General features: G+C 44.6%; 1 protein-coding gene across 13 annotated transcripts in view; it reads left to right on the top strand.

Annotated features, from left to right (window-relative positions):
• plekha7a (pleckstrin homology domain containing, family A member 7a) overlaps positions 1-24,690 on the top strand; it is a 262,547-nt gene that overhangs the window by 173,969 nt on the left and 63,888 nt on the right. For all 13 annotated transcript variants that reach the window (XM_015963838.3, XM_054732798.2, XM_015963841.3 and 10 more), the window contains one exon: positions 18,914-19,031. In XM_015963838.3, coding sequence (XP_015819324.1) covers positions 18,914-19,031 — 118 coding nt within the window. The remainder of the gene's footprint in view (positions 1-18,913; positions 19,032-24,690) is intronic.

The following is a 24,690-nucleotide window of genomic DNA, read 5'->3' as shown; positions in this document are numbered from 1 at the left end:
TTGCGACCCTGTTGACTATTTTGAATGAAACGCTTGATTGTTCGATGATCACGCTTCAGAAGCTTTGCAATTTTAAGACTGCTGCATCCCTCTGCAAGATATCTCACTATTTTTTGACTTTTCTGAGCCTGTCAAGTCCTTCTTTTGACCCATTTTGCCAAAGGAAAGGAAGTTACCTAATAATTATGCACACCTGAAGGGTGTTAATGTCATTAGACCACACCCCTTCTCATTACAGAGATGCACATCACCTAATATGCTTAACTGGTAGTAGGCTTTCGAGCCTATACAGCTTGGAGTAAGACAACATGCATGAAGAGGATGATGTGGACAAAATACTCATTTGCCTAATAATTCTGCACTCCCTGTATAATGCATGTGTGGGTTTTCTCTGGTTTCCTCCCACAGACCAAAGTCATTCATGTTAGGTTAACTGGAGACTCTAAAATGTCCCTAGGTGTGAGTGCGTGTGTGGTTGTTTGTCTCTGTATGTCCCTGAGACAGACTGAAGACGTGTGCAGGGTGTCCCCCCTTTGCCTGGTGACTGACACATGACTCTAACGAGGAGTAGGCAGTTTAGAAAAATTAATGAATTAATAAAATAATCATACCTTTCTTAAAAATTCTCTCAGAGCTCATCCAGACAGAAAGTTAGTCCAGCACACACACACACACACACACACACACACACACATATGCATGCATTTCCTCTCTCTCTCTCTCTCTCTCTCTCTCTCGTTCTCTCTCTCTCTCTCTCTCTCGTTCTCTCTCTCATTGCCCTAACATGCATGTTTTTGGCCGCTAGACGTCCAGATACACGAGGGGAAACCCACTCATCCTTAAGGAAAGGCTTCAGCTGTCTGTTTAAAAACAAACATAATTTATTCTCATTCAACCCATGCTTTAAACATAATAATAAGATATGAAATGAAAGCAGACAAGATATACCATACATGAATGTGTTTATGTTTTATTACAAGATCCTAAGTAATAAGACTTATAATCATATATCTAATGGTTATTATTGGGATATACAGATATTAGATTGCGTATTTGTGCTCTGTACTACCATGGCTCTATTTCTGAGTCCTAACATCTCTAAATTTCTGCTTTTGCACAACAAGGAATAACTGTAAAATAAGTCAACATTGTGGCTTTGAATTATTTAGTAGAATAGATCTCAATGCCATCACGGAGCCTCTGACTACCAAACTACCACACAGTGTGTGATTACCTAGTGGCAGGGTTTGAGCTCTGGAAACATCGTGTCTTGTTTCCACTCTCGCAGCGTTAATCTGAATAAAACCAAGGAACAGTTCAGAAATAATCTTTCCAGTTTTTCTGAGCGGACTCATGAGATGGATCTCGTTGCTTATCCCCTGATTAAACAGAGGAGTGCATCTGGTTTTAGGACGATTCTTCTGCTAAAACTATTAGGTGAACAAGCACCAGCAGCATCATTTTCCAGGAGGCTTATCTTCTTGCAGTTGCTGGGCAACACGTGGAAAGGTTGCAAGAAGCCACTCCACAAACCTAAAATGTTGGTTTTTGACCAGGTTTAATAAAAGGGATAAATTGTAATTTGGTGCTTTAGAGGTGCTTGAAGAATTTATACACGGTAACTTTGGGATTACCTTTTAGCCCTTTAGCCTGTAAGTTAAACCCAAATAGTTGTCTTGTTTTTACTTTTTATCTGACATTTCCAGGATGTCCCAAGCTCTTAAATAGGTCAAATAAGGTTGTTACAGCAAGGGCTCCCTTTGAAGATATGAGTCAGAGGAGCTTATGTTTGCCAACGTCAAGTGTTTAGGGTCTTAATTAAGTCCTTTAATCATTTTATAGTTGTTCTATAGCTTGTGTGAGTTTACCTTTTAACCAGAACTCATCAGTGCCAGTGATCACTAAATAAAACCTAGTTGTATCCTTTTAATCATCTGCTGCTGAAGGGTGGACAGTTCTATAGTGATTCGATGAGTGAGTGAGTGAGTGAGTGAGTGAGTGAGTGAGTGAGTGGGTGAGTACTATTGAACATCTACAGCTGGTTAAGGTTATTGGGGTTCTGGATTCCAGCAGATGTTGGCAGAGGTGGTATGCAGAACAAAAACACAGCCATTTAAATCGTGTATAAAATGTATGACTTTGGCGAGTCCAAATCACTATTTATAGCCATGCTGATTTATTATTTAGGAGTCACTTTGGTGAGCATATGTATTTTAAGGCCCAGGCTTGAGACCCTCCGCTTATGTTTAAATCAATTCACTTCAAGTTTCTTTATATAGTGCCAAACCACAACAATAGTCATTTGAAGGCACGTCACACAGTAAACATTCCAATACAGCTCAGGTCATTAGGCAAGTGAGTACGTTTTATTTATATAGCACTTATCACAGACATAGAATCACAAAGTGCTTCACATAGATCAAAACAAAATAAAACAAAGTCATAACATCATAATGAAATAGATTAAAAGTGTCCAGACTGTCAATACTACATAAGGATGAAGGAAGTTCATTCCAAAGTCGGGGTGCAACAGTCTGGAAGGAGCGATCACCTCGACTTTTATATCTGGTCTTTGGAACTTCTAGAAGGTTCTGGTGGGTGGACCTGAGGGCTCGGGTTGGAGCATAAGGCTTTAACAGTTCAGTAAAATAGGGAGGAGCTTGACCATGTAGAGCCCTGAAAGTTATAGTCAGGATTCTAAAGTTAACGGGTAACCAGTGCAGAGACAGTAGAACAGGAGTGATGTGTGCTCTTCTGTTTGCTCCAGTTAGGAGCCTCGCTGCAGAGTTCTGGACCAACTGATGGTGGTCAAGGGCTTTTTGTTAAAACATGTGAAGACTGTGTTACAGTAATCTAGACAGGAGGAGATAAAGGCATGGATAACAAGTTCATGTTTTCACACCACCCTTTGCAGTTTGGAGATATTTCTTAAGTGATTAAAACAGTTTTCAGACCAGCGTATTGGAGTGGCTTTCAAGAGACATTGATTGGTCAAAAACAACACCCAAATTCCTTAAGTTTGTCTTGACGGCAGAGGATAAATGACCAAGTTTTAGACTAATCAGGGGAACCATGCTCTCAGGGGCAATGATCAGACATTCAGTCTTTTCAGAGTTTAACTGAAGGATGTTATGTTCTAGCCAGCTGGTGATAGCTGATTGACACTCAGGGTTTCCCCTAGTGCCTTATAAGCCTGGAGAGCTGCCAGGCTTTGCTTGGTCACCTGCCAGGCGTGGTCCCCCCGGCTCTTCTCTGCTGAGAGAGTTTACGCACAGCAGCGAAACAAACCGCAGGCCTCCCCTCCGCTGCCACGGACGAAGAACGGTAGCGGAACCATCTGTGCACACCACAACCCCCGACCCGCTCTCATAGCCCAGCCCGACAGGCTTATCAAGTTTTCTGAGGGAAACCCAGGATACTCTAGTAATACAGACCATTTATAGAAGTAAGAATTCTTAAAGGAGCAGTACAGCTGAATGTCATCTGCATCTCCAGCCTGGTGTCCCAGAGCAAAGGGAACCCCAAGGTGCTGTTTAACACCATCAGCAGCATCATCTCTCCTGCCTCTCCTACAGCCTCCATCCACTCTGTTGCAGACTGTGAGAACTTTCTGTCTTTCTTTGTGGACAAAGTCAATAAGGTTAGATCTAGCATCTCTCCTTCAGCCTTATCGCTGCCTCTCCCGACTCCAACCAGGCCCATCATCCTAGATAGCTTTGCTCCTGTTTCTTTGCCTGAGTTAACCAAACTAGTTAACTCTATGAAGACCTCTGCATGCCCCCTCGACATCTTACCCTCATCTTTATTTAAAAGTGCTTTTCAGTCCATCGGTCCCAGCGTGTTCTCTATAATTCATGCTTTTCTGGTTTCTGGTCAGGTCCCTGCTTTAGAGGCCTGCACTGAAGCCCTAGGCCCTCGGGTCGGGCTTCGGGCAAACGACTGTGTAATTACCTCGGACATGGGCCGGGCTCCTTTATTTTTAATCGAATTCATAAAAAAAACTGAAACACTTGAACGCAGCAGCACCTGCCTGCTTCTCACGCACCGGCACCGTTAGCTCAGTTAAGGTCTGTGTGGTTTATAAATGCGCCTATATAAACAAATTCTCAAACTGTTGATTGAAACATGTGCCCCTATTCTAATATGCCATTTTATGTCCACTTTGATGTCAGAAACCATTCGTTTATTCTCATGAAAACGGCCTCATTCTATTTTTCTGTGAATAAATTCGCTCTGCAGTAAAAAAAAAAATACAGCATTCATTGCTGGTTTTTTTCTAACGGAGAGCGCATTTTCACAGCGGCAGATTAAATTTACAAACGCTAGATTAATTGGGGGCGTTTATTTAATCTGCCGCTCTGAAAATGCACTCTGCAATTAGAAAATTAGAATGCTGCTTTTTTTTCTAATTGCACAAGAGCGCATTTTCAGAGCAGATAAAATTTACAAATGTCACACCCTGTCCTGTCTCCCCTTAGGTTTTAGTCTGTCTCCGTTAATGGCTCCCACCTGCCTCTTGTTTCCCAATCACCCTAGCTCCCGCTCCTCGTGTATTTAAACCCCTTCTGTTCTGTGTTTCATGTCGAGTCATTGTTTCCCATGTCCAGCGTGTTCATTATTAAAACCTGTAAACAACCTACCTGTCTGCCTGTCTTCCTGTCCCGCGTTTGGATCCTCACCTGATCACCGCTCTGCTCACCAGGCACACTCGTGACAGGATGACACCACCCTCTGAAGGATCCAGCGGGGAGATTCTCCCATGGAAGTATCTGTTCCAGTTCCTCTCCGCCGACTATCGGCCGGCTTCTCCTTCTCCAGCTCCGCCTCGCCGCAGACGGCGTCCCCGACCTTCTGCCTCAGCGTTCCTCTCCACCCTCCCGGAGGCCGGTGGGAGAGTGTATGGGGAGTCGTTTCCTGATTGCTCCAGTTACGTGGGCACCCGCCTGGCTGTGTGCTCTCCCGGAGTTGGCCCATGGCGTGGGGAGAGATGCCGGGCTCCACCGCAGCCCTGTGTCCCAGGACGGAGCTGTGACCTCGCCGCTGCCCCTGCTCGGCGCAGTTGTCTGGACACGTCCCCGGTCAGACCAGTGGTCCCGTCTCCGGCCGAATCGGCGCCTGCAGGTGGAGGAGCTGCGCCCGCAGCCCAGCTGACGGGGCTCACCAGTCTCCGAGCTGAGTTGGTCCAGATTCGTCAGACCCTCGATCTCGATAGGCTCCAGCTGGACGATCTGCTCACTTCGGCTGGACGCAGCAGCTTGGACCCGCCCCCGGTCGGACCAGCTGTCCCGCCTCTGGTCCGATCGGCTCCTCCGTCATCTGCAGGAGGTGGAGCAATGCCCACAACCCAGCCGACTGAACTTGCCAGTCTCCAGGCTGAGCTGGTCCAGCTTCAACAGATCACCAGTTCTAATCAGCTCCTACTGGACGCTCTGCGCTCCCAGTCTCCAGCACCACCCGTTCACTCAATGCCTGTTCCAACTGGGGTCCCGGTGAACGCACCGCAGCTGGTCCCGCCTGTCTAGACAGCCCCTCCTGCAGCGGCTTCACCTCCACTCCAGACGTCAACAGTTCCGGCCCAAAAGCAGACGGTGCGGGCCCAGAAGCAGACGGTTCCTGCCCAGAAGCAGTCCAAGGGTCGACGCCTCCAAGCCAAGGGTCGACGCCTCCAAACCAAGGGTCGACGCCTCCAAGCCAAGGGTCGACGCCTCCAAGCCAAGGGTCGACGCCTCCAGTCCAAGGGTCGACGCCTCCAGTCCAAGGGTCGACACCTCCAGTCCAACGGTCGACGCCTCCAGTCCAAGGGTCGATGCCTCCAGTCCAGGGGTCGACGCCTCCAAGCCAAGGGTCGACGCCTCCAGTCCAAGGGTTGACGCCTCCAGTCCAAGGGTCGACGCCTCCAATCCAAGGGTCGACGCCTCCAGTCCAAGGGTCGACGCCTCACCCTGTTCTGAAGTCTCCTCTGAAGTCGACGTCTCTTCTGAAGTCTCCTCTGAAGTCGACGTCTCTTCTGAAGTCTTCTCTGAAGTCGACATCTCTGAAGCCGTCTCCTCTGAAGTCGACGTGTCTGAAGTCGACGTCTCCGAAGTCGATGTGTCTGAAGTCGACGTGTCTGAAGTCGTCTCCGAAGTTGACGTGTCCGAAGCCGTCTCCTCTGAAGTCGACGTGTCCGAAGTCGACGTGTCTGAAGTTGACGTCTCCGAAGTCGACGTGTCTGAAGTCGATGTCTCCGAAGTCGACGTGTCTGAAGTCGTCTCCGAAGTCGACGTGTCTGAAGTCGTCTCCTCTGAAGTCGACGTGTCCAAAGCCGTCTCCTCTGAAGTCGACGTGTCCGACGCCATCTCCTCTGAAGTCGACGTGTCCAAAGTCAACGTCTCCGAAGTCGACGTGTCTGAAGTCGACTTCGGAGACGTCGACGTGTCTGAAGTTGTCTCGTCTGAGGTTGCCTCTGAAGTCGTCTTGTCTGAAGTTGTCTCGTCTGGAATCGTCTCGTCTGAAGTAGTCTCGTCTGAAGTCGCCTCGCCTGAAGTCGTCTCGTCTGAAGTCGCCTCGTCTGAAGTCATCTCGTCTGAAGTCGCCTCGTCTGAAGTCGCCTCTGAAGTTGTCTTGTCTGAAGTCGCCTCTGAAGTTGTCTTGTCTGAAGTCGCCACTGAAGTCGTCTCGTCTGAAGTCGCCTTATCCACTCTAGAGGTCGACGCTCTCTCCACTCCAGAGGTCGACGCTGCCTCTGGTCCGACGTCTCCACCGTCTCCGGTTCCAATGGTGGTTCTGAAGGTCGCTCCGGTCCAGCCCGTCCAAGGGACTCTGTCCCCGGCCCAGCCTGCGGAGACTATGTCCCCGGCCTAGCCTGCGGAGACTATGTTCCCGGCCCAGCCTGCAGAGCTCCTCATTTGCTGCAGGCGCCGGCCTCCAGGGGCCTGTCGCCTCCTCATCTGCCGCAGGCGCCGGCCTCCAAGGGCCCGTCGCCTCCTCTTCTGCCGCAGGCGCCAGCCTCCAAGGGCCCGTCGCCTCTTCTGTCGCAGGTGCCGGCCTCCAAGGACCCGTCGCCTCCTCATCTGCCGCAGGCGCCGGCCTCCAAGGGCCCGTTGCCTCCTCATCTGCCGCAGGCGCCGGCCTAAAAGGGCCCGTCGCCTCCTCTTCTGTCGCAGGCACTGGCCTCCAAGGGCCCGTCGCCTCCTCATCTGCCACAGGCGCAGGCTCCTGGACTCTGCTGATCCCTGCCGCCTCTCCATCGGTCCCTCTGTTTCTCTGGGCCCTCCCTCCGGGTCCCCCTCCTCCCGCCCTGCTCCTTGTTCCTGTGGGCATCTGGGATACACCCTTTGGGGGGGGGGGGGGGGGGTACTGTCACACCCTGTCCTGTCTCCTCTTAAGTTTTAGTCTGTCTCCGTTAATGGCTCCCACCTGCCTCTTGTTTCCCAATCACCCTAGCTTCTGCTCCTCGTATTTAAACCCCTTCTGTTCTGTGTTTCATGTCGAGTCATTGTTTCCCATGTCCAGCGTGTTCATTATTAAAACCTTTAAACGACCTACCTGTCTGCCTGTCTTCCTGTCCTGCGTTTTGATCCTCACCTGATCACCGCTCCGCTCACCAGGCACGCTCGTGACAACAAACGCATCCAATTAATATGGTGTTCGTAAATTTCATCTGCCGCTCGAAAAATATGCTCTGTTAGAAAAAAAAGCTGCATTGAATGCTGTTTTTTTTTTCTCTTTTCTTTTTACTGCAGAACGCTTCTCACGGATAATTAGAATGCTTAGTATTCTATCACGCTAAAACATTATGAAAGGATAAAAAAAAGCCGGGCTCGGGTCGGGCTAGAGAATCCTGAAAACCTTCTCGGACCGGGTTGGGCTGGGGCTCCACCCCCTCGGGCCGGGCCGGACATGGGCTCAAATTTTAGGCCTGTGCAGGGCTCTACCCTGCGTACTTTAAGAACGCTGTAATCCACCCGCTTCTTAAAAAAATGAGTCTTGACCCCTCTCTCCATAGCAGCTTCAGACCCATCTCTGAACTTCTGTTCATCTCCAAGATCTTGGAAAAAAGTTGTGGGTAAACAACTTACAGCTACTCTTGATGAACATAACATCTATGATAGCTTCCAGTCAGGTTTTTGTAGATCTCATTCTACTGAAACAGCTCTTCTTAGGGTCTAAGGACTTTCTGACTCACAGTGATGCTGGGGACTGTTCTGTTCTGGTCCTGCTGGACCTGACTGCAGCCTTTGACACTGTTGACCATCACCTGCTACTAAAGAGGCTGAGAGACTGGGTAGGCCTATCAGGAACTGCTCTGAAGTGGTTCTCCTCTTATCTGTCTGAGTGTTCCTTCTCTGTGGCTGTCTCCAAGGTTCGGCCCTCCAACACCTCCCTCACCCATGGTGTCCCATAGGGGTGAGAATTGACACAATTTTATAAATATCAATGACATTGTCCATTCTATCTGTTGATCCAATTCCTTATCAATTCCCTTATCATTTCCAGAGTAGTTAAACAGGTGGCAAAAAACTAATTGCGCACGGCTCCTGCAATTAAACTGTCAGTATCTGTATGATAAATAATCAGTTGTACCTGTATCGGTTGGAAATAACTTTCCAAATGTTCTCCTTTATGCTCCCTGTGAAGGTAGAGTCATCTTCTTGTTCGGTGCCGTGTTGCTGTAGCTTTTGCAGAGTGGGAAAAATCTCACCACAGGTCAGACCTTTGTCGCTGGAGTCCGCTAGTGTGGAGGTGTATATATAAGGTAAATGACGTTAACACAATAGGCAGTGTTAGTTGATTAGTTACCTGCCATATTAACTAGGGTTGTCAAGGTGTGAAAATTTAACCTCACGGTTATTGTGACCAAAATTATCACGGTTTTCGGTATTATCGCAGTACTTTTTTAAACGTGTTACATTTTCAGACAACTAATAATAATAATAATAATAGTACATTTTATTTAAAAGCGCCTTTCAGAACACCCAAGGTCACTTGACAGAAAACACTTAATAAAATACAATAAAACAATAATAAAACCCAAACAAGAAAAAAAAAACAAAGAGAGAAACAGTTCAATAAAATCAGAGGTTGTAGGCACATTTAAACATGTGTTTTGAGTTTTGTTTTGAAAAGGGTAAAACTGTCGACGTTCCTGATGTCTGGGGGAAGTGAGTTCCAGAGACGAGGAGCAGAGCGGCTGAAAGCTCTGCTCCCCATGGTAGCGAGATGGGCAGGAGGAACCGCAAGATGGATGGAAGAAGATGATCTGAGTGAACGGGACGGGGTGTGAATACTTATAAGGTCTGAGATATATGGAGGAGAGAGGTTGTGGATTGCTTTGAAGGTATGGAGGAGAATTTTGAAGATGGACCTGAATTTAACTGGGAGCCAGTGAAGCTGTTGGAGAACCGGGGTGATGTGGTGAAAGGAAGGGGTTCTGGTGATAATACGGGCTGCTGAATTCTGGACCAGTTGCAGTTTATGAAGGAGTTTGTTGGGGAGACCATAAAGAAGTGAATTGCAATAGTCGATACGGGAGGTGACGAGGCTGTGGACGAGAATGGCAGCTGTGTGAGGGGTCAGTGAGGGGCAGAGACGGTTTATGGAACGTAGATTGAAGTATGCTGACCGAATTATGTTATTAATGTGAAGAGAAGGTTTCAGACTTCACTGTGAATGTTCTGTTAGTGAGATAGGAAGAGAGCCAGTCTAGAGCAGAACCTGAAATCCCAGCCAGGGCATTTAACCTGTTTAGTAGAACGTTGTGGTCTACAGTGTCAAAAGCTGCACTGAGGTCGAGTAGAGGTCAGCAGCACACTGTCCCCACTATAGATAGTGTTGGTAGCGCACTGCTTTGCCCCCCTGAGGCACCAGATGGTGGACCAGAATCTCCTTGAAGCCGTACAGAAGTCTTGCTCCATGGTCTCACCGAACTCCTCCTATGCCCGGGTTTTTGCCTTGGCCACCACCCGAGCCGCGTTCCGCTTGGACTGCCGGTACCCGTCAGCTGCCTCTGGAGTCCCACAGGCCAAAAGACCTGGTAGGACTCTTTCCTCAGCTTGACAGCATCCCTAACTGCGGGTGTCCATCAGCGGGTTCGGGGGTTGCCACCACAACAGGCACGGCGATCCTGTGACCACAGCTCCGGTCGGCCGCCTCAACAATGGAGGCACGGAACAGGGTCAATTCAGACTCAATGTCCCCCGCCTCCCCCGGAACGTTTTGGAAGTTTTGTCGGAGGTGGGAATTGAAGCTCCTTCTGTCAGGAGACTCTGCCAGACGTTCCCAGCAGACCCTTGCAATACGTTTGGGCCTGCCTGGTCTGACCGGCATCCTCCACCACCATTTGAGCCAACTCACCACCAGTTATTTGTCAGTTGCCAGCTCTGACCCTTAGGCAGAAAGCCTCAGACAACTTACCTCCTAGGATCATTTAGACACTCAAACCCCTCCACCACGGTAAGGTGGCAGCCCAGGGAGAGGGTCACCATGCCTACACCGCAGCCACGGTAATCCACCAAGATAATATTTTTTTTTAAAAACAAGACGGTTATTATTATTGTCAACTTTTTTACTGGGGTTTACCGCTACACCGGTTACCTGTGACAACCCTAGTATTAACAGGAGAGGACGTGCAAACATCACCGCTGCTGCTGCTGCGATTAAATTCACTAGTCCAGAGCGGGTCAAAACCAGTCAAAACATATCAATAACTTTATGCTATCAATGTATTTTGTGCCCAAAGGTTTTTGTAAATACGTAATGCTTCCTCCCTTGATGAAATGTCTACTTTGCAAATATTTCAAGTTACCTTGTTGTCATGCTTTCTTGTAGCCTGGCAAGCCAGACTAAATAAATGTATTATTTAGTCTGGCCACGCTCCATTGACGGCTCTCGGTTGTGGGGCGGGTTCTACCGTTGTCTTTCAAATGATCTCCGCATTCCACTGGACAATGAATGTGACATACTCTTGTTTCACTCTGTTGCATCATCCCACCCACCAGGCATATAGAGTGCCCTGATTGGCCCACAAAGCGGATACAGCTCTGTGATTTGTTCACTAAGCAGATAGAGCACTATGATTGGCCCACCATTATGGACCAATCACAGCTCTTTATGTGTTTGAAACCCCTCTAGAGAGCTGTGATTGGCTAGCCAGAGTCCTGGTAGGAGCTGCTGAGGTTCCAATGGAGCATGCCTAGACCAAACTTTGCAAAGCAAGAATTTGGTCTAGTTCACTAGGCTAGCTTTCTTGTAAAATATAACCAAACTTTCGAGCATTTGTGCCACTTAGACGGCATATTTCCTGCTTCCGTAAGCTATGCAACATGTGCACTGGCGTCATTCGCGCCATCTGAAAGTGGTGAACGATTTCTAGTAATTGAAACAATGGAAAATTGTTCCCAACAAGACCTGGTTTTCAATTCCTAACACTGGTGTCCCACAAGGTTCTGTGCTGGGGCCTCTACTCTTCCTCCTCTATCTGCTTCCTTTTCAGCACATACTGAGCTCCTTTAAAGGAATCTCCTACCATCTTTACGCAAATGACATCCAACTGTACATTTCCTTTAAGCCCCATGGGATGTCTAAGCTGCAGCTGTTACACTCCTGCTTAGACTATCAAAACCCAAATGGCTGGGAACTTTCAGCTGAATGAAGATAAGACTGATATGCTCATATGTGCCCCAGACAAGCTGGTTTCCAACATCGGAGACTCACTTGGTCAGCTTGTTTATCACACCAAACCCTCTGTCAGAAATCTTGGTGTGCCCTTTGACCCAGCTCTCACCATGGATTCCTATGTGAGTTCTCTTGTTCGCTCTTCCTTCTTCCATCTCAGGAACATTGCTAAGCTGAGTCCCATTCTGTCTCTCTCTGAACTTGACTTGTCTCCTCACGCTTAGACTACTGCAACTCTCTTTTCACTTGTCTGAGCAAAACCTCTCTGAACCGTCTACAGGTGGTTCAGAATGCCTGTGCTCTGCTTCTGACCAAATCATCAAAACACACCCACATCACTCCGCTTCTCCTCCAGCCTCACTGGCTGCCAGTCAACTTCAGGGTTCATTTCAAGATCCTGGTTCTGGTCAGTAGGGCCTTACATGGACAAGCACCATCTTACATTGGTGATCTTTTCAGTCCCTACACCCCCAGCAGGTCCCTGAGGTCCAGTGACCAAAGCCTACTGGTTGTGCAGCGCACCAAGCTAAAGACCAAAGTAGGGCTGCACAATGTATCGAAAAATTATCGTCATCGGGATAACAGGACATGCGATAGGCCCATCGCAAAACACGTCAAAAATGGCAATAAATGTTTGGTTCAAACATTTCCATCCGTATCATACATCAACTTTTTGTAAACCAGCTCTGTTTTTTACGTGGAAGTATTATTTGACCAATCAAATGTAGCCCTTCTGATATGCGGCCAATCAGATGGGTCCGTTCCCGTAATACGCCCGCCCCCTACTTAGACCCTTAGGATGGAAAGCAACACCCATATTGAGTTAGCGGCGCCATTCCCTTGTTCGTCATGCTGGCTCAGAGCAACGAACACACTTTGTGCTAAGGTTTCTGGATTCAGCGCTGCTTTCAAACGTGAACGTGAGTCCGCTCTGTGTCGTTAATCATTTTTACCTGGCTGACTCCAACACGTGCCGGTGAACCAACCCACCTTCATGTCGCTAGTGTTCCACCAGTTGGTGATGTTAGCCCCAGACTCCGGTTAGCTTCCAGCTAAAAGGCTACAGCACTCTCCTCCCAGTCCCACCCTGCTAAAGAGGGCCTGGAAAAGTTCCCCCACACATCAAAGTGATTTTTCCTTTAGTTTATTTGCTGCTGCACATAAACTGTCAGTCAGAAGCTCTGCTAGCCGGTTATCTTAGAGGAGCTAGTTCAATTTGTTAGCTTGTTATCAGAATCATAGTTGCAGTTTCATCATCTGAGCTGCTTTTTAAGATCTAGGTAAACTTGTTCAATTTGGGGTTAAAAACAAATGTTTTCACATATTTTCCATGTAGTTTTTTTGCAAGTTCCTCTTCTGAAAGGTAGACAATTGTTTTTCTCTTTCCCTCAGAAAATCTTAATGTTCTCCTAGTTTGGCCCAGCACAGTTCACTTCCCAATTGCAGCAACAGCCTTCTATCATAACCACATAAGTGGAGAAAATGTTCAGTAGCAATGAGAGAATTTGCTGTTGCATTTAAGTGATGTTAACTATTATTTAACATTTAAACTTATTTTTCTGATTTTTTTATTTATTCCAACAACCCTGGTAAGGGATGTTTTTCTGTACGTGGAGCATCAGAAAAAGTTTTATGGTGGTGGTGATGTTTTAAAGTCACTGAGAAACTGCATGCATGCAGTTTGTTGTTTTGCTGCTAATACAGTAGAAGGTGCAGCTGCATATATTTGCAATAAAAATGTTATGTTGTAATGGAATTCATGCATTAGTTTTTGTTTGCTTTGAACCCAGAGCAGACGTCACACGCCAGACGACATCAACACTGCATACTTTAGTATTTGTTCATTTATCGCAAGTAATATCGATATCGCAATATCAAGCACTGTTATCGAATATCGCTGGTTTTCCTAATATCGTGCAGCCCTAGACCAAAGGTGACAGATCATTTGCTGCTGTGGCCCCTAGACTCTGGAACTCTCTCCCCTGAGCCTGAGATCAGTGGACTCAGTGGTCGCCTTTAAAAAGCAGCTGAAAATTCACCTGTTCAGACTGGCTTCTGTGTGACCTTCGTCATCATCCTCTCCTAAATCTGCTCTTTCTACTTTTCCCAGGATACAGTCATTGCCCTCCTTCCTTTTTATTTTCTCTGTCCCAACATTCCTTACATTTTTAATCACTTTTTTTTCTTTTTAAACATAGTTTAAATCATTTAAAAAAAATATTTTTTATATTTTAAAATCTTTGTCTTTGTTAAGCGCCTCATGATTTTTATTTAGAGGCGCTATGTAAAAGATTGTTTTCTTTCTTTTTATATGTGATAGGAGACATTATTGAAAAAGTCAATTGTAGTGAACCTGAATAGGCTCTTTTAATTATGTAGAGTAATGGTTTATGCTCTTTTATGAAAGAGGAACCATCCTACATATTTTATAGTTTTAAGATGACTCAAAGGTTGTTTTCATCGATAAACTGTCGATAATATCCGTGTGTCTGTGTTTCAGTTCAATGAAGAGACAAGTTTGAAAGTTAAAAGATTTAATTCTTCAAATTAAACTAATGATTTTGAAATGACACGCATAGGAAACAACAATCAACATTGGCAACTTTGTTGAACAATCTTTAACAGTTGATATTGTAAACTTGCTCAAATAGACCTTGTTTTGGATGTGCTGAAGGTTGGGTGTGATGTGATGTGATTATGGATGTGTGTGTGCAAAATGTAGTGAAAATTGAGAATAGGGTGAGATGAATGCGTGTGTGCATCTGATTTTGCTTCAGGAAGAAACAGGTGTCTGAGTGAAAAGTGATGGTTTGAATAAACTTAGGTTTTGTTGGAAAAGATGCTTCAACGCTATCTCTCATGGACTGCCTCACCGTATTCGGACCCTCTTTTAGACCCGGGACGTCAAAGGACGATGTTTCATCCAGGGGTGACACCTCGGCTGGCAGAGAAGACGAAGGCGTGCTGCGACCCGGTCCAGAGATGACCTCGGTACACGTGATGATGGAGCGTTTGCAGATGGGCTTTCTTAAGTTTAATTACTCAGAAAATCAAAAGACGCGGCACGAGTCTGCGTTAGCGGTTGTAATTCAGCTGTCCTGTCTGGCTTGGCAGGAATAGCGTGGGGGGGGGGGGGGGGGCAGAAAGGAGCCGGTGGGCTCCGTTCCCCCGTTAGTGGTTGTTCACACGTCCTCTCTCTCTCGTTGACCAACTCGAACTGAATCATCAGACTGAAACTTACCAAAAGCCTTTCTCTTCTCAAAGCAAAACTTGTGCGTCAGCAAATGTGTTTTGGAGTTTACTGTGAGAGAGTGTGTGTGTGTGAGTGACTTTATGTTATGTTATGACTAGCTTTTCCATGAGAACACATCTTCTGGCACTGCAGGTGTTCAGATGTTATGGTTTCTCCCAGACTCGCTGGCGTTCAGGTCTTAATCTGTGGGTGAAAGTTCTGAGCGACCCAGCTCTTGACCCAGCTGGGCAAAGTATAACCTTTTGCACAGAAAACCCATATTTCCTCACGTTACACAATTATCTGTCCAAGAGGATGTATGTATAGTAAAAACAGGAGCGGACCCAAATTAGAGCCTTGGGGTACCCCACAGAACAGATTGGTAGAATCTGACATGATTTGGTTTAAACAGACACTGAAACTTCTGGTAAAAATGTATAATCTGAGCTAGTCTACAACAGTTCCAGAAATCCCCAACAAGTCATGAAGTCTATTAAGGGGTTGTGATCAACAGTGTCAAAAGCTGCAGAAAGATCCAACAATACAAAGACTGCATCCCATTGTCTGCAGCCATCATGATGTCACTGGAAACTTGAAGCAAAGCTGTTTTTGTTGAAGATTTTTTCAAAAAACAGATTGGAATTTACCAAAACAGTTGTGTAGAACTGTTGTCTAGAAAAGTAATCAGATTATTGGCCATAACTTTTTCTAATTTTTTAGAGATAATGGGCAATTAAGAAATAGGTCTGTCATTTTTAGGCCCAGTCCAAACTGGATTTTTTTTTAACATGCTTGTTTGAAAATGGAAGGTACAGAGCCAGACTGGAGAAAGAGCCATCCTGCCTGTCTTAAATTTCTGAACTTAAATGGATAGCTTTTAAATGTGAAGGAAAGCTGTACCCATTTTCTGTAATATGTCATCTAAATTTTTTTTTTGGGAGGAAATAAAATGAAAATCTGATTGCACAAATCTTTTGGCAAATGTGTTCAAGACTGCATACTGGAAATACGCAGATTCATTGCAGGGGTTGCAGCATGGGTCCTCATTTCTTCAACTTTGAACGCAGCAGCTGGGGATGGTGCTGCAGCTGCGGGGTGGATGAAGACGCGCTTGTGAAGAAGACGGGGTGACTTCAGTTATACAGGCCTGGTTTGGATTTAAGGAGTCTGATGTTGAACAGAAAAACCTCCTCATTAAAATATTCTGGGTGATAGTATAGTCCTATCGGCATTAATAGCTTAACGCAAATTAAATGTCGTTTAAAAAGCACTTTCATCTTCCTCATCTGCTGACTTGACACTGACAGTAGGTACAGCTATCTCTGTCAGAAGAAGTTTGCAAGCTAATCCTGGTGTTATATGTCTGAGGTTCTTAATCTTACTAAACAGCTCTTTGACAGCTTTCTTTGAGAAAGTGTCAGAATTTGTCCATCCATCCATCCATCCATCCATCCATCCATCCATCAGGTCATGGGGGCAGCATCTCAACCCTTTATCCATAGCTAATGGAGATCTAAATAAATAAATAAATAAAACTTCTTTACCAAGGAAAAAAGCAACAGTCATTCAACTTTTGCATTTTTGGGGCAATAAGGGCTTTAGTTAAATGTAAATTATTAATAATAATATACCAGTTGTAATAACATGAAGGTAATATTAATGGAATATAACATTGCCACGTCTTTTCTTCAAGCAACTCCATATTCTTTAGAATTACTTTGTTTTACTGTTTATTTTACTTGTTAAGTTCATTTAATGCTTCAGTGAGATGTAGTGACTTCAGCTATGCTCCACCAATTGGTTGAGCAGCTAGGGAAAGGGTTTTAAGAGGTGAAGCCCAAACTTGTTCCAGCTCCTCCAGGGGGATATGGAGGTGTTCCCAGGTCAGCCAAGAAACATAGTCCCTTCGGTGATCCTCACTTTGTGTCTCAGGAAACAAAAATATTGGATCCTCAACAAATTTGTAGGGTGGGGACTCAACAGGTGGTGGTGGTGGGGGGGGGGGGGGGGGGGGGGGGGTCTAGTTTTTGGAACTCTTGATAGGTTTGAGACGTATAATTCCTAAAACAGATGGATTACTTTTGTTTATGTTTGGAATGTTGACAGAGGCAGTGGGCAGCACAAAGAGATGCAACATGATGATTAACATGCTATATTCCCTTCCACATGGTTCAGATTTTACGCATCAGGTTTCAGTCCCGTGTTCTGGCATCCTGATGTGTCCTCATGTGTGGGGTTGCTTCTCAACCAAGCGAGTGGACCACTCACAGCTTGTCCCCAGAACACAGCACTGACTTTCAGTGGAAGCACCGAACACCAGCTTGGTGATGAACAAATTCTTCTCCAGCGTGATGGAGCACCAGGCCAGAAAGATAAAGTTAGAACTAAGATCAAGAACAAAACATCAGCATGCTGGGTCCAGGTGCAGGAAACTCCCCAGACCTTAATACCTCTGAGATCCTGTGGCCAGAAAAGTGGAAAAAACCAAAGCCCACACATTCTGACTAATGCCCAACATTGATGAAGGAGAAGGAGTGGTTATCAGTCAGGAAGTGGACCGGAAGTTGATTGACAGCCTATCAGGACGATAAATAGATCTCTAGACAATGAACTGGCATGTTTCATTAATCACTACTAATGTGATTAATTGTTTCCAGCCTGTTTAACAGTTTTTATTAATAACTTTGATCCTGATTTTAATCTATTGAACTTCTTTATCTCTGAGATGATTTCTAATCTGAATAATGACTCTAGACCAAAAGACCCTCCCATGGATGGACAGAGATGGTGTATGAAATGGTGTTGTGGACTTACCATACATGTTTCTACTGATTCACATGCTTAAAGGTCAGACCCCTTAGGGATTGGTAAGTAGATAAATTAAGCAAATTCAATTTCCCCATCAGTCGTTGCAATCAGCAGCCTCTTGTGTAAAGCTCAATCAGAGTTGCTGCACTGGAACTGAGCAGCAGCCAGCGTTAACAGGATAATTCATTGTCTGGTTTAAACGTTTACTGTTTGTTTTTTAGTAGTTTGTGTCCTACAGCTCAGCAGCAAACTGGGAAATAGTTCATGTCTACAGATAGAAGTAGATGAGTAATTAAACAAACACTAAACTCTAAAGTTAACTTCAATGAAGATACAGGTAACTTTAATTAAAGGTCAATCCCAGTTTGTTTTGTTAATTATACACAACACCAGCGTGTGAATGGGTGTGAATGTGTGTGAATGGGTGAATGAATGACTGTGCTGTGAAGCGCCTTGGGTGGTTAAACACTATACAAATACAGACCATTTACCATTTTTTACCATCCTCCTCCTAATTGAACACTTTCTCTGTGACAGTGAAAAACTCGCATGTTCAATATTTGTATCTGTAAATATGATACAAATTGCTGCTCATCTAAATCTTTGACACTTTTTTCAAACTTCGCACAAAATCCCTAGCCTGGCCTGTCAGACTCGTCCTCTGTTTAACTCTGAACAGAGAATGAGTCTGGTAACGCTCCCATGCAAGTAACCCCACCCCACGAGAATTCTAACCGAGCCAATCAGCGCTGAGCAGCGTGTGTCACGCACCGCGATGCTCAGTTCCTCATAAACAACGAAGATGGCATTTGAAGTGGAGTTCGCCACGGCTCTTTCCTGTTGGACATAACAGCCTTTCTTCTAAAGAAAGATGTTTGCGCCATCGCCATGTGCCAGTTTTGACTACATCTGAAAGACTACAGTGTTGAGTGGTACCGTTGGCATTTCCACATTTTTTCTGATTGGTTACTGTTAAACTGGTTAGTCCCACCTCTCATGTGCCTCTCTGCCTTTGAGTAACCAGACGTATGCTGCTCAGTGCTGATTGGCTCGGTTAGAATTCTCAGGGGGTGGGGCTATTTGCATGGGAGAGTTGCCAGACTCATTCTCTGTGCAGAATTAAACAGAGGACGAGTCCGGCAGGCCAGGCTACAAAGTCCCACTGATAGCAGATTGCTAACACATCTTTGTTTTCTCTCTCTCTCTGTTTGTGTGCAGGTCGCCAGTTGCTCACGTGATCTCCAAACCTGCAGGTGAGCAGCTGTCCAGCACCGCCGTGAGTGAGACCTCCACCACCATCACCTCTTCCACTGTGGACACCACGTCTGCCCCCAAGGTAAATGTGTGTGTGTGTGTGTGTGTGTGTGTGTGTGTGTGTGTGTGTGTGTGTGTGTGTGTGTGTGTGTGTGTGTGTGTGTGTGTGTGTGTGCTGGCCATAGCATTGTAACCTAACAAAGTAATTTTTATCTAGCGTTGATTTTAGCTCAAAGCCTTTATGACACTAAAGGATCTGGAGGTGATGTGGAGGTTTTGGTGTTGAGATGTTAGAATCAGAACCTCTAGGAGCTGTAATAGGGACAGAATGGTTCATGGGAAGTTAGGATCTGTTCTCTGAGGGGGTCACGGGCTGATTGGGATGGGGCTGCAGCTGTTATGCAGAGATGTTGTTTAAAAAAAATCATGAAAAAGTAATATTTTTCAGTAATTCCACTTAAACTACAATAAACATTTATATACAGCATTACATGTAAAGCTAGATATGTCAAACCTTTATTTGTGATGATTATGGCTTACAGCTTTTTAAAACTCCAAAATACAAAATCTCAGACAACAGGAATGCTGTGAAAAGGTTCAATATTCCAGACACAAAGTGTCACACTCTAATCAGCTAATGAATCCAAAGCACCTGCAAAGGGTTCCTGAGCCTTTAGATCAGTGCTACTCCATAGGCAGTCTGCTAACCCCACTTGTCTAATCAAAGCTGGGAAAATCGATAAAGGGACAATGGTGGCAGAGGAGTTAAGTGTCCACCCCGTAACCCTCTTTGGACAAGACCCTTAACCCTCCTTGCATGGCAGCCTCACTTCTGTGGGTCAGCCCGAGGCAGCAGCAACTACATTGTGGCTCTTCACCATCTGCATGTGAATGTATGTGAATGACTATTTGGTAAAGTGTCTTGGGGGGTTCTATGACTAGAGAAGGGACTATATAAATACAGGCCGATTACCATTAAATGCCATTTGAGGTAAGAAAATGTTAGGACATCATAAAGCATGACTGAAGAAGAAGAAGAGGAAAGTGTCATTTCTATAGCGCCTCACAAGATCAAAATCACGAGGCGCTTCACAAAACAAAAAATGTAAAAATATAAAAAAATAATTTAGAAAATGATTAAAAATATATTTAAAATGAGCAAAAAATAGACTATTGTGATTTAAAAATGTAAAAAAAGAGAGAGAGTGACTAGGAAAGAGGGAAATCAGTGGATCCTGAGGAAGGTGGAATAGGTAGGGAGAGCAGAACAAGGAGAGGGCGATGGAGGTCCCACAAAAGCCAGCCTGAACAGGTGAGTTTTCAGCTGCTTTTTAAAGGAGACCACTGAGTCCTCTGATCTCAGGCTCAAGGGGAGACAGGTGAAGGGATCAAAGAAAATTTGGGTCATTTGGGCAGTTAGTAGAAACAGATGTTAAGCCTGGGGCACACAGAAGACAGATGTGCTGCGCCATGTCAGTCTTGTGCCGTCATTTTAAAAAGAAGCCTTTAAAGTTACTGAGAGCCACACGGAGCGCAACACCATGTCCCAGAAGTGCCAGTCCGCACGGAGGTGCTGAAGATAGGCGCCAGTTCCATTTCAAGTGCCAGTGGCGCAGATGTTTACAACATTGTGGAGTTCTTTACAACAAACATTACGACACGGATTGGTTCTACGGCACAAACCCAACCACAGACTGTAGTTTAGAAACTGTAAACTTTATATGTGATGCTCTATATGTTTCCCACTGATCAGCTCATTGTCCTAATTAGAGAAAAATCAACCAAAACACCAAGTTAGATGGTAATGTGATAAAACTCAAAGGAGCTAAGACCCCCATGGTCCTAACCCCCCTCTCACATACCAGATTAGGTCCACAGTGGTTCCTTTTCCTAACCCATTCCATGTTGCCCTTCACACTGTCAGTGTCTCAGTTTGTTACAAAAATAATTAAATTAGCTGAAGCAATTAGAGGCTCCAACTGACATATTTTAACATAAATCTATTGTTTTCTTATTTTAATTCAAATTTGTAATCATCTTTTATTTGTTTTATGATATTGAACTTTGTTTTCCTGATTTTAATTTGTTTCTCTTTTAAGATTCATATGATTTTATGATTTGTTTTTGTTTTTGACATATGTGAAGCACTTTGTGATTCTCTGTTTGTGACGAGTGCTATATAAATAAAATGTACTTACTTACATCTCGTACACATTATGGCTGGCAAGGTTTCTGTTTTTGATCTATCTGTCTTTCCTAATCTGTTTTTTCCTCCACTCGCTCACACATACGCAGCAAACGGCTCTGTGGTCGAGTTAAATCCTGCCCCATCAACAGGTGCCGTTGGGTCAAGATTGAATACATGTCATCGAGTTGGGAGCAAAAATGACGGGGCATCCATCAGCACCCTCTATCAGAGGCTGCAGCCGCCCCAGATGCTCTGGCTCATCAGGCCTGTCACCCCGCAGCAGCAAAATAGCTCTGCCTCCTCATGTTGACAGGAGCAACTCCTCAGAAAAGAGCCTCGTCCCAGAAAACAGATGAATCGCACGGCTTCCCCGATCTCACGGCGCAGTGCCAGCATGAAATGAATCTGCACTTTGAATAAGTCACATCCGTTCCGCCTCTGACAAAACATCAGAGGGTGCACTGAGACAGAAATTACCCAGCGTCTCTCTTGAGACTTATGTGTCACAATTGTCTTATCAGCGCTTGTCTTCCCAGCTTACTGATGCGTGTTTAAAGACTCTGTGCTAACCAGCCTGATGAGGTCTTCATGAAAACCAATGGCTGCTTCAGTTGGGTCCCTATTACCGTGCCTCATCCCTCATCACTTCCTTGTCTCTTCGTCTGAAAATAACTGAACTCTTCAATGCCTGCTTTCAGCAGTAAAACTAAGTGCCACAACAAATAGATAGATAGATAATCTTTATTGACAGACTGGTCCAGATAAAATACATATAAAACAACAGATCATCAAAATAAAAAAAAACAATTAATGAAACAAAATAGATAAATAGAAATAAAAAGATAACAGCATAAGATTGAATAAAAATCTAAATGTAATTTAAAAACTTACTATAAACTGTTCCACACAAGATTAACCACACAAACACTTGAACCAGTGTTTCCTTATACTGGACAAATAGCGACAACTGCTCACAGTAGGATCAGTGATTGCTAAAATTATACTGTTGGCAGAGCTATCCAGTCGGCCTGTAAAAGTGAATATAAGTTTTCTTAAAAGCGCTTTAAAGGTACAAATGCCTGTTGTTACAAACATCTGACTGGCACTGCCCCCTCTGGGGAACTTTAGACAAAACACTGGCTAGTGCAATCGGCCTATAATTATCCATACTGGTCACCTTCCCAGATTTGTTCTTAATGACTGGAACAAGCAGAATTGCCATCATTGAGTCTGGTAGTATGCCATGAATCATAAACCCTGTAAAACAAAGAGCTAAAAGGGGAGCTAGTGTATGGCTAGCATATTTCAAATGCTCTGCACTAATGTGATCCAGACCACAAGCCTTATTATCAGCTAGTTTGTTAATAGCATCATGCACCTCATGGGTCGTTAAACATATAGATTCATCATTAATTACAGAGCCATCCTCATGCTGATCACTTTTTAAACAATTAAACAATTCATTAGCCTGGCAAGCCAGACTAAATAAATGTATTATTTATTCTGGCCATGCTCCATTGACGGCTCTCGGTTGTGGGGCGGGTTCTACCGTTGTCTTTCAAATGATCTCCGCATGCTACTGGACAATGAATGTGACATACTCTTGTTTCACTCTGTTGCATCATCCCACCCACCAGGCATATAGAGTGCCCTGATTGGCCCACAAAGCGGATAAAGCTCTGTGATTTGTTCACTAAGCAGATAAAGCACTATGATTGGCCTATCATTATGGACCAATCACAGCTCATTATGTGTTTGAAACCCCTCTAGAGAGCTGTGATTGGCTAGCCACAGTCCTGGTAGGAGCTGCTGAGGTTCCAATGGAGCATGCCTAGACCAAACTTTGCAAAGCAAGAATTTGGTCTAGTTCACTAGGCTAACAATGCATAATAATGATGTCTCCATAATGCTGCAATATTATCTTCCCCAGAAACACCTTCAACAGTACCTGGTAGAGATGATTTGCAATTATTAACTGTTTTCACATCTTTCCAAAAACCATTGACATCATTACTCATAAATTTCCTGGCCATATCTGCCCTCATGATCTGCTCATTTTTTGATATAAAACGAACAGCATACTTATATCTGGCATTTGCATGTTTTTTCTGTTCAAATTCCATACCCTGCCTAGGTCTCCCAATCATATCCCAACATTTAAAAGCTACCCGTGCTTCATCCTGATACATGGCAACGTGTTCTTTCCAGCCAGGCCTGATATGAGGTTTCTGCTTATTCTTACCTTTGACATGAAATGGTCTACCACTTTCATACAAAGCGTCCACTATATCCTCATACATAGAGCATAGATCACTTTTGTGTTTGAGAATCTTACAATTGACATCTTTACACAGGATAGCCTCTTTAGCCACAGAGATATTGTTTAGGTATTGATCTGTATTATTACTATAAGCCAATATGTCTTTGTCACTTAATGCTGCCCATTCTAATTTTATATTATCATCATTATTATTGACGTAATTAACTCCCATTGTACTAGGCAGTTGTTCCACATTTATAGAGAAAGCAAAAGGTATATGGTCTGACAGAGTTACCCCATATTTTATAGTCATGCTATCCAAAGCTGCATGTCCATCAGTTGTACTAATACAATGATCCAGCCATGATGTATTATGCCAAGCCTCACTAATATATGTGTAACTGTCTTTTGGCAACAACACTTAGCTAGACAGAATAAGATCATTGTCTTCACACAACTGTGAAGTGTTTAGCAAACTGAGATTTTTTATCTGAAAAACACAACATATATACTATAAGTACTGTGACTTTGAATAAATGCATTAATAAAAGCCAACCTACTAATATATTCCCCTTCATTTCCAGCAGTTTCGTATGGAGTATAAATATTAAGGATAACAAAACTAATGTTATTCTGGATATATTGTATGCCAATACACCAATCTACATCCAGTCTAACTGGCTTAATTACAGCATCAATTCTTTTGTTCCAAAGCACAGCCACTCCTCCTGATATTCTACCCCTGACTATAGCTGTGCTGAGATCAGTAGTTGATTCCCCCACTCCGAAAAATTTAGAGTTAAGGCAGTTAAGTTTGTCCAGATCTTGTTTAGCTAAAAAAGTCTCTTGCAAACACAATATTTCACATTCTTCAAGCAAGCTGTCCACAACATTACGTCGAGCTCTATCCCCTGCATCATGGCCCGACAATTATAGGACAGCACCCTAAGAGACATGCTTATGCTGAGGTGCTTGGACCAGGGGGAACATCCCCTGCTGGAGACACATTAGTAGAGCGGAGAGAGCGGGGGTTCCGTGGTTCATAATACCGTCGGACCAGAGCCCCTTCAGGCCAAAGCTCAGGGTTATACATTTCACCAATGTCATCACACACAGCCGTAACCTTAAAGGAGCCAAACCTGCTCCGTGAATTAACAATTTTCAGACAGGTGACGTCTCTGTTAAGTTTCTCTTTAAGATACAATGAGAGCGTTTCTGCATCAACTTCTGGGGCAAATTTTGTGGTGAACACAGTCACTAATGAAAATGAAAAACTAAACACCATAGTAGAAG

Source organism: Nothobranchius furzeri, chromosome 4, assembly GCF_043380555.1.
Source record: "Nothobranchius furzeri strain GRZ-AD chromosome 4, NfurGRZ-RIMD1, whole genome shotgun sequence".
NCBI classification, from domain to species: domain Eukaryota; kingdom Metazoa; phylum Chordata; class Actinopteri; order Cyprinodontiformes; family Nothobranchiidae; genus Nothobranchius; species Nothobranchius furzeri.
This window is presented reverse-complemented; position numbering and strand designations above follow the sequence as displayed.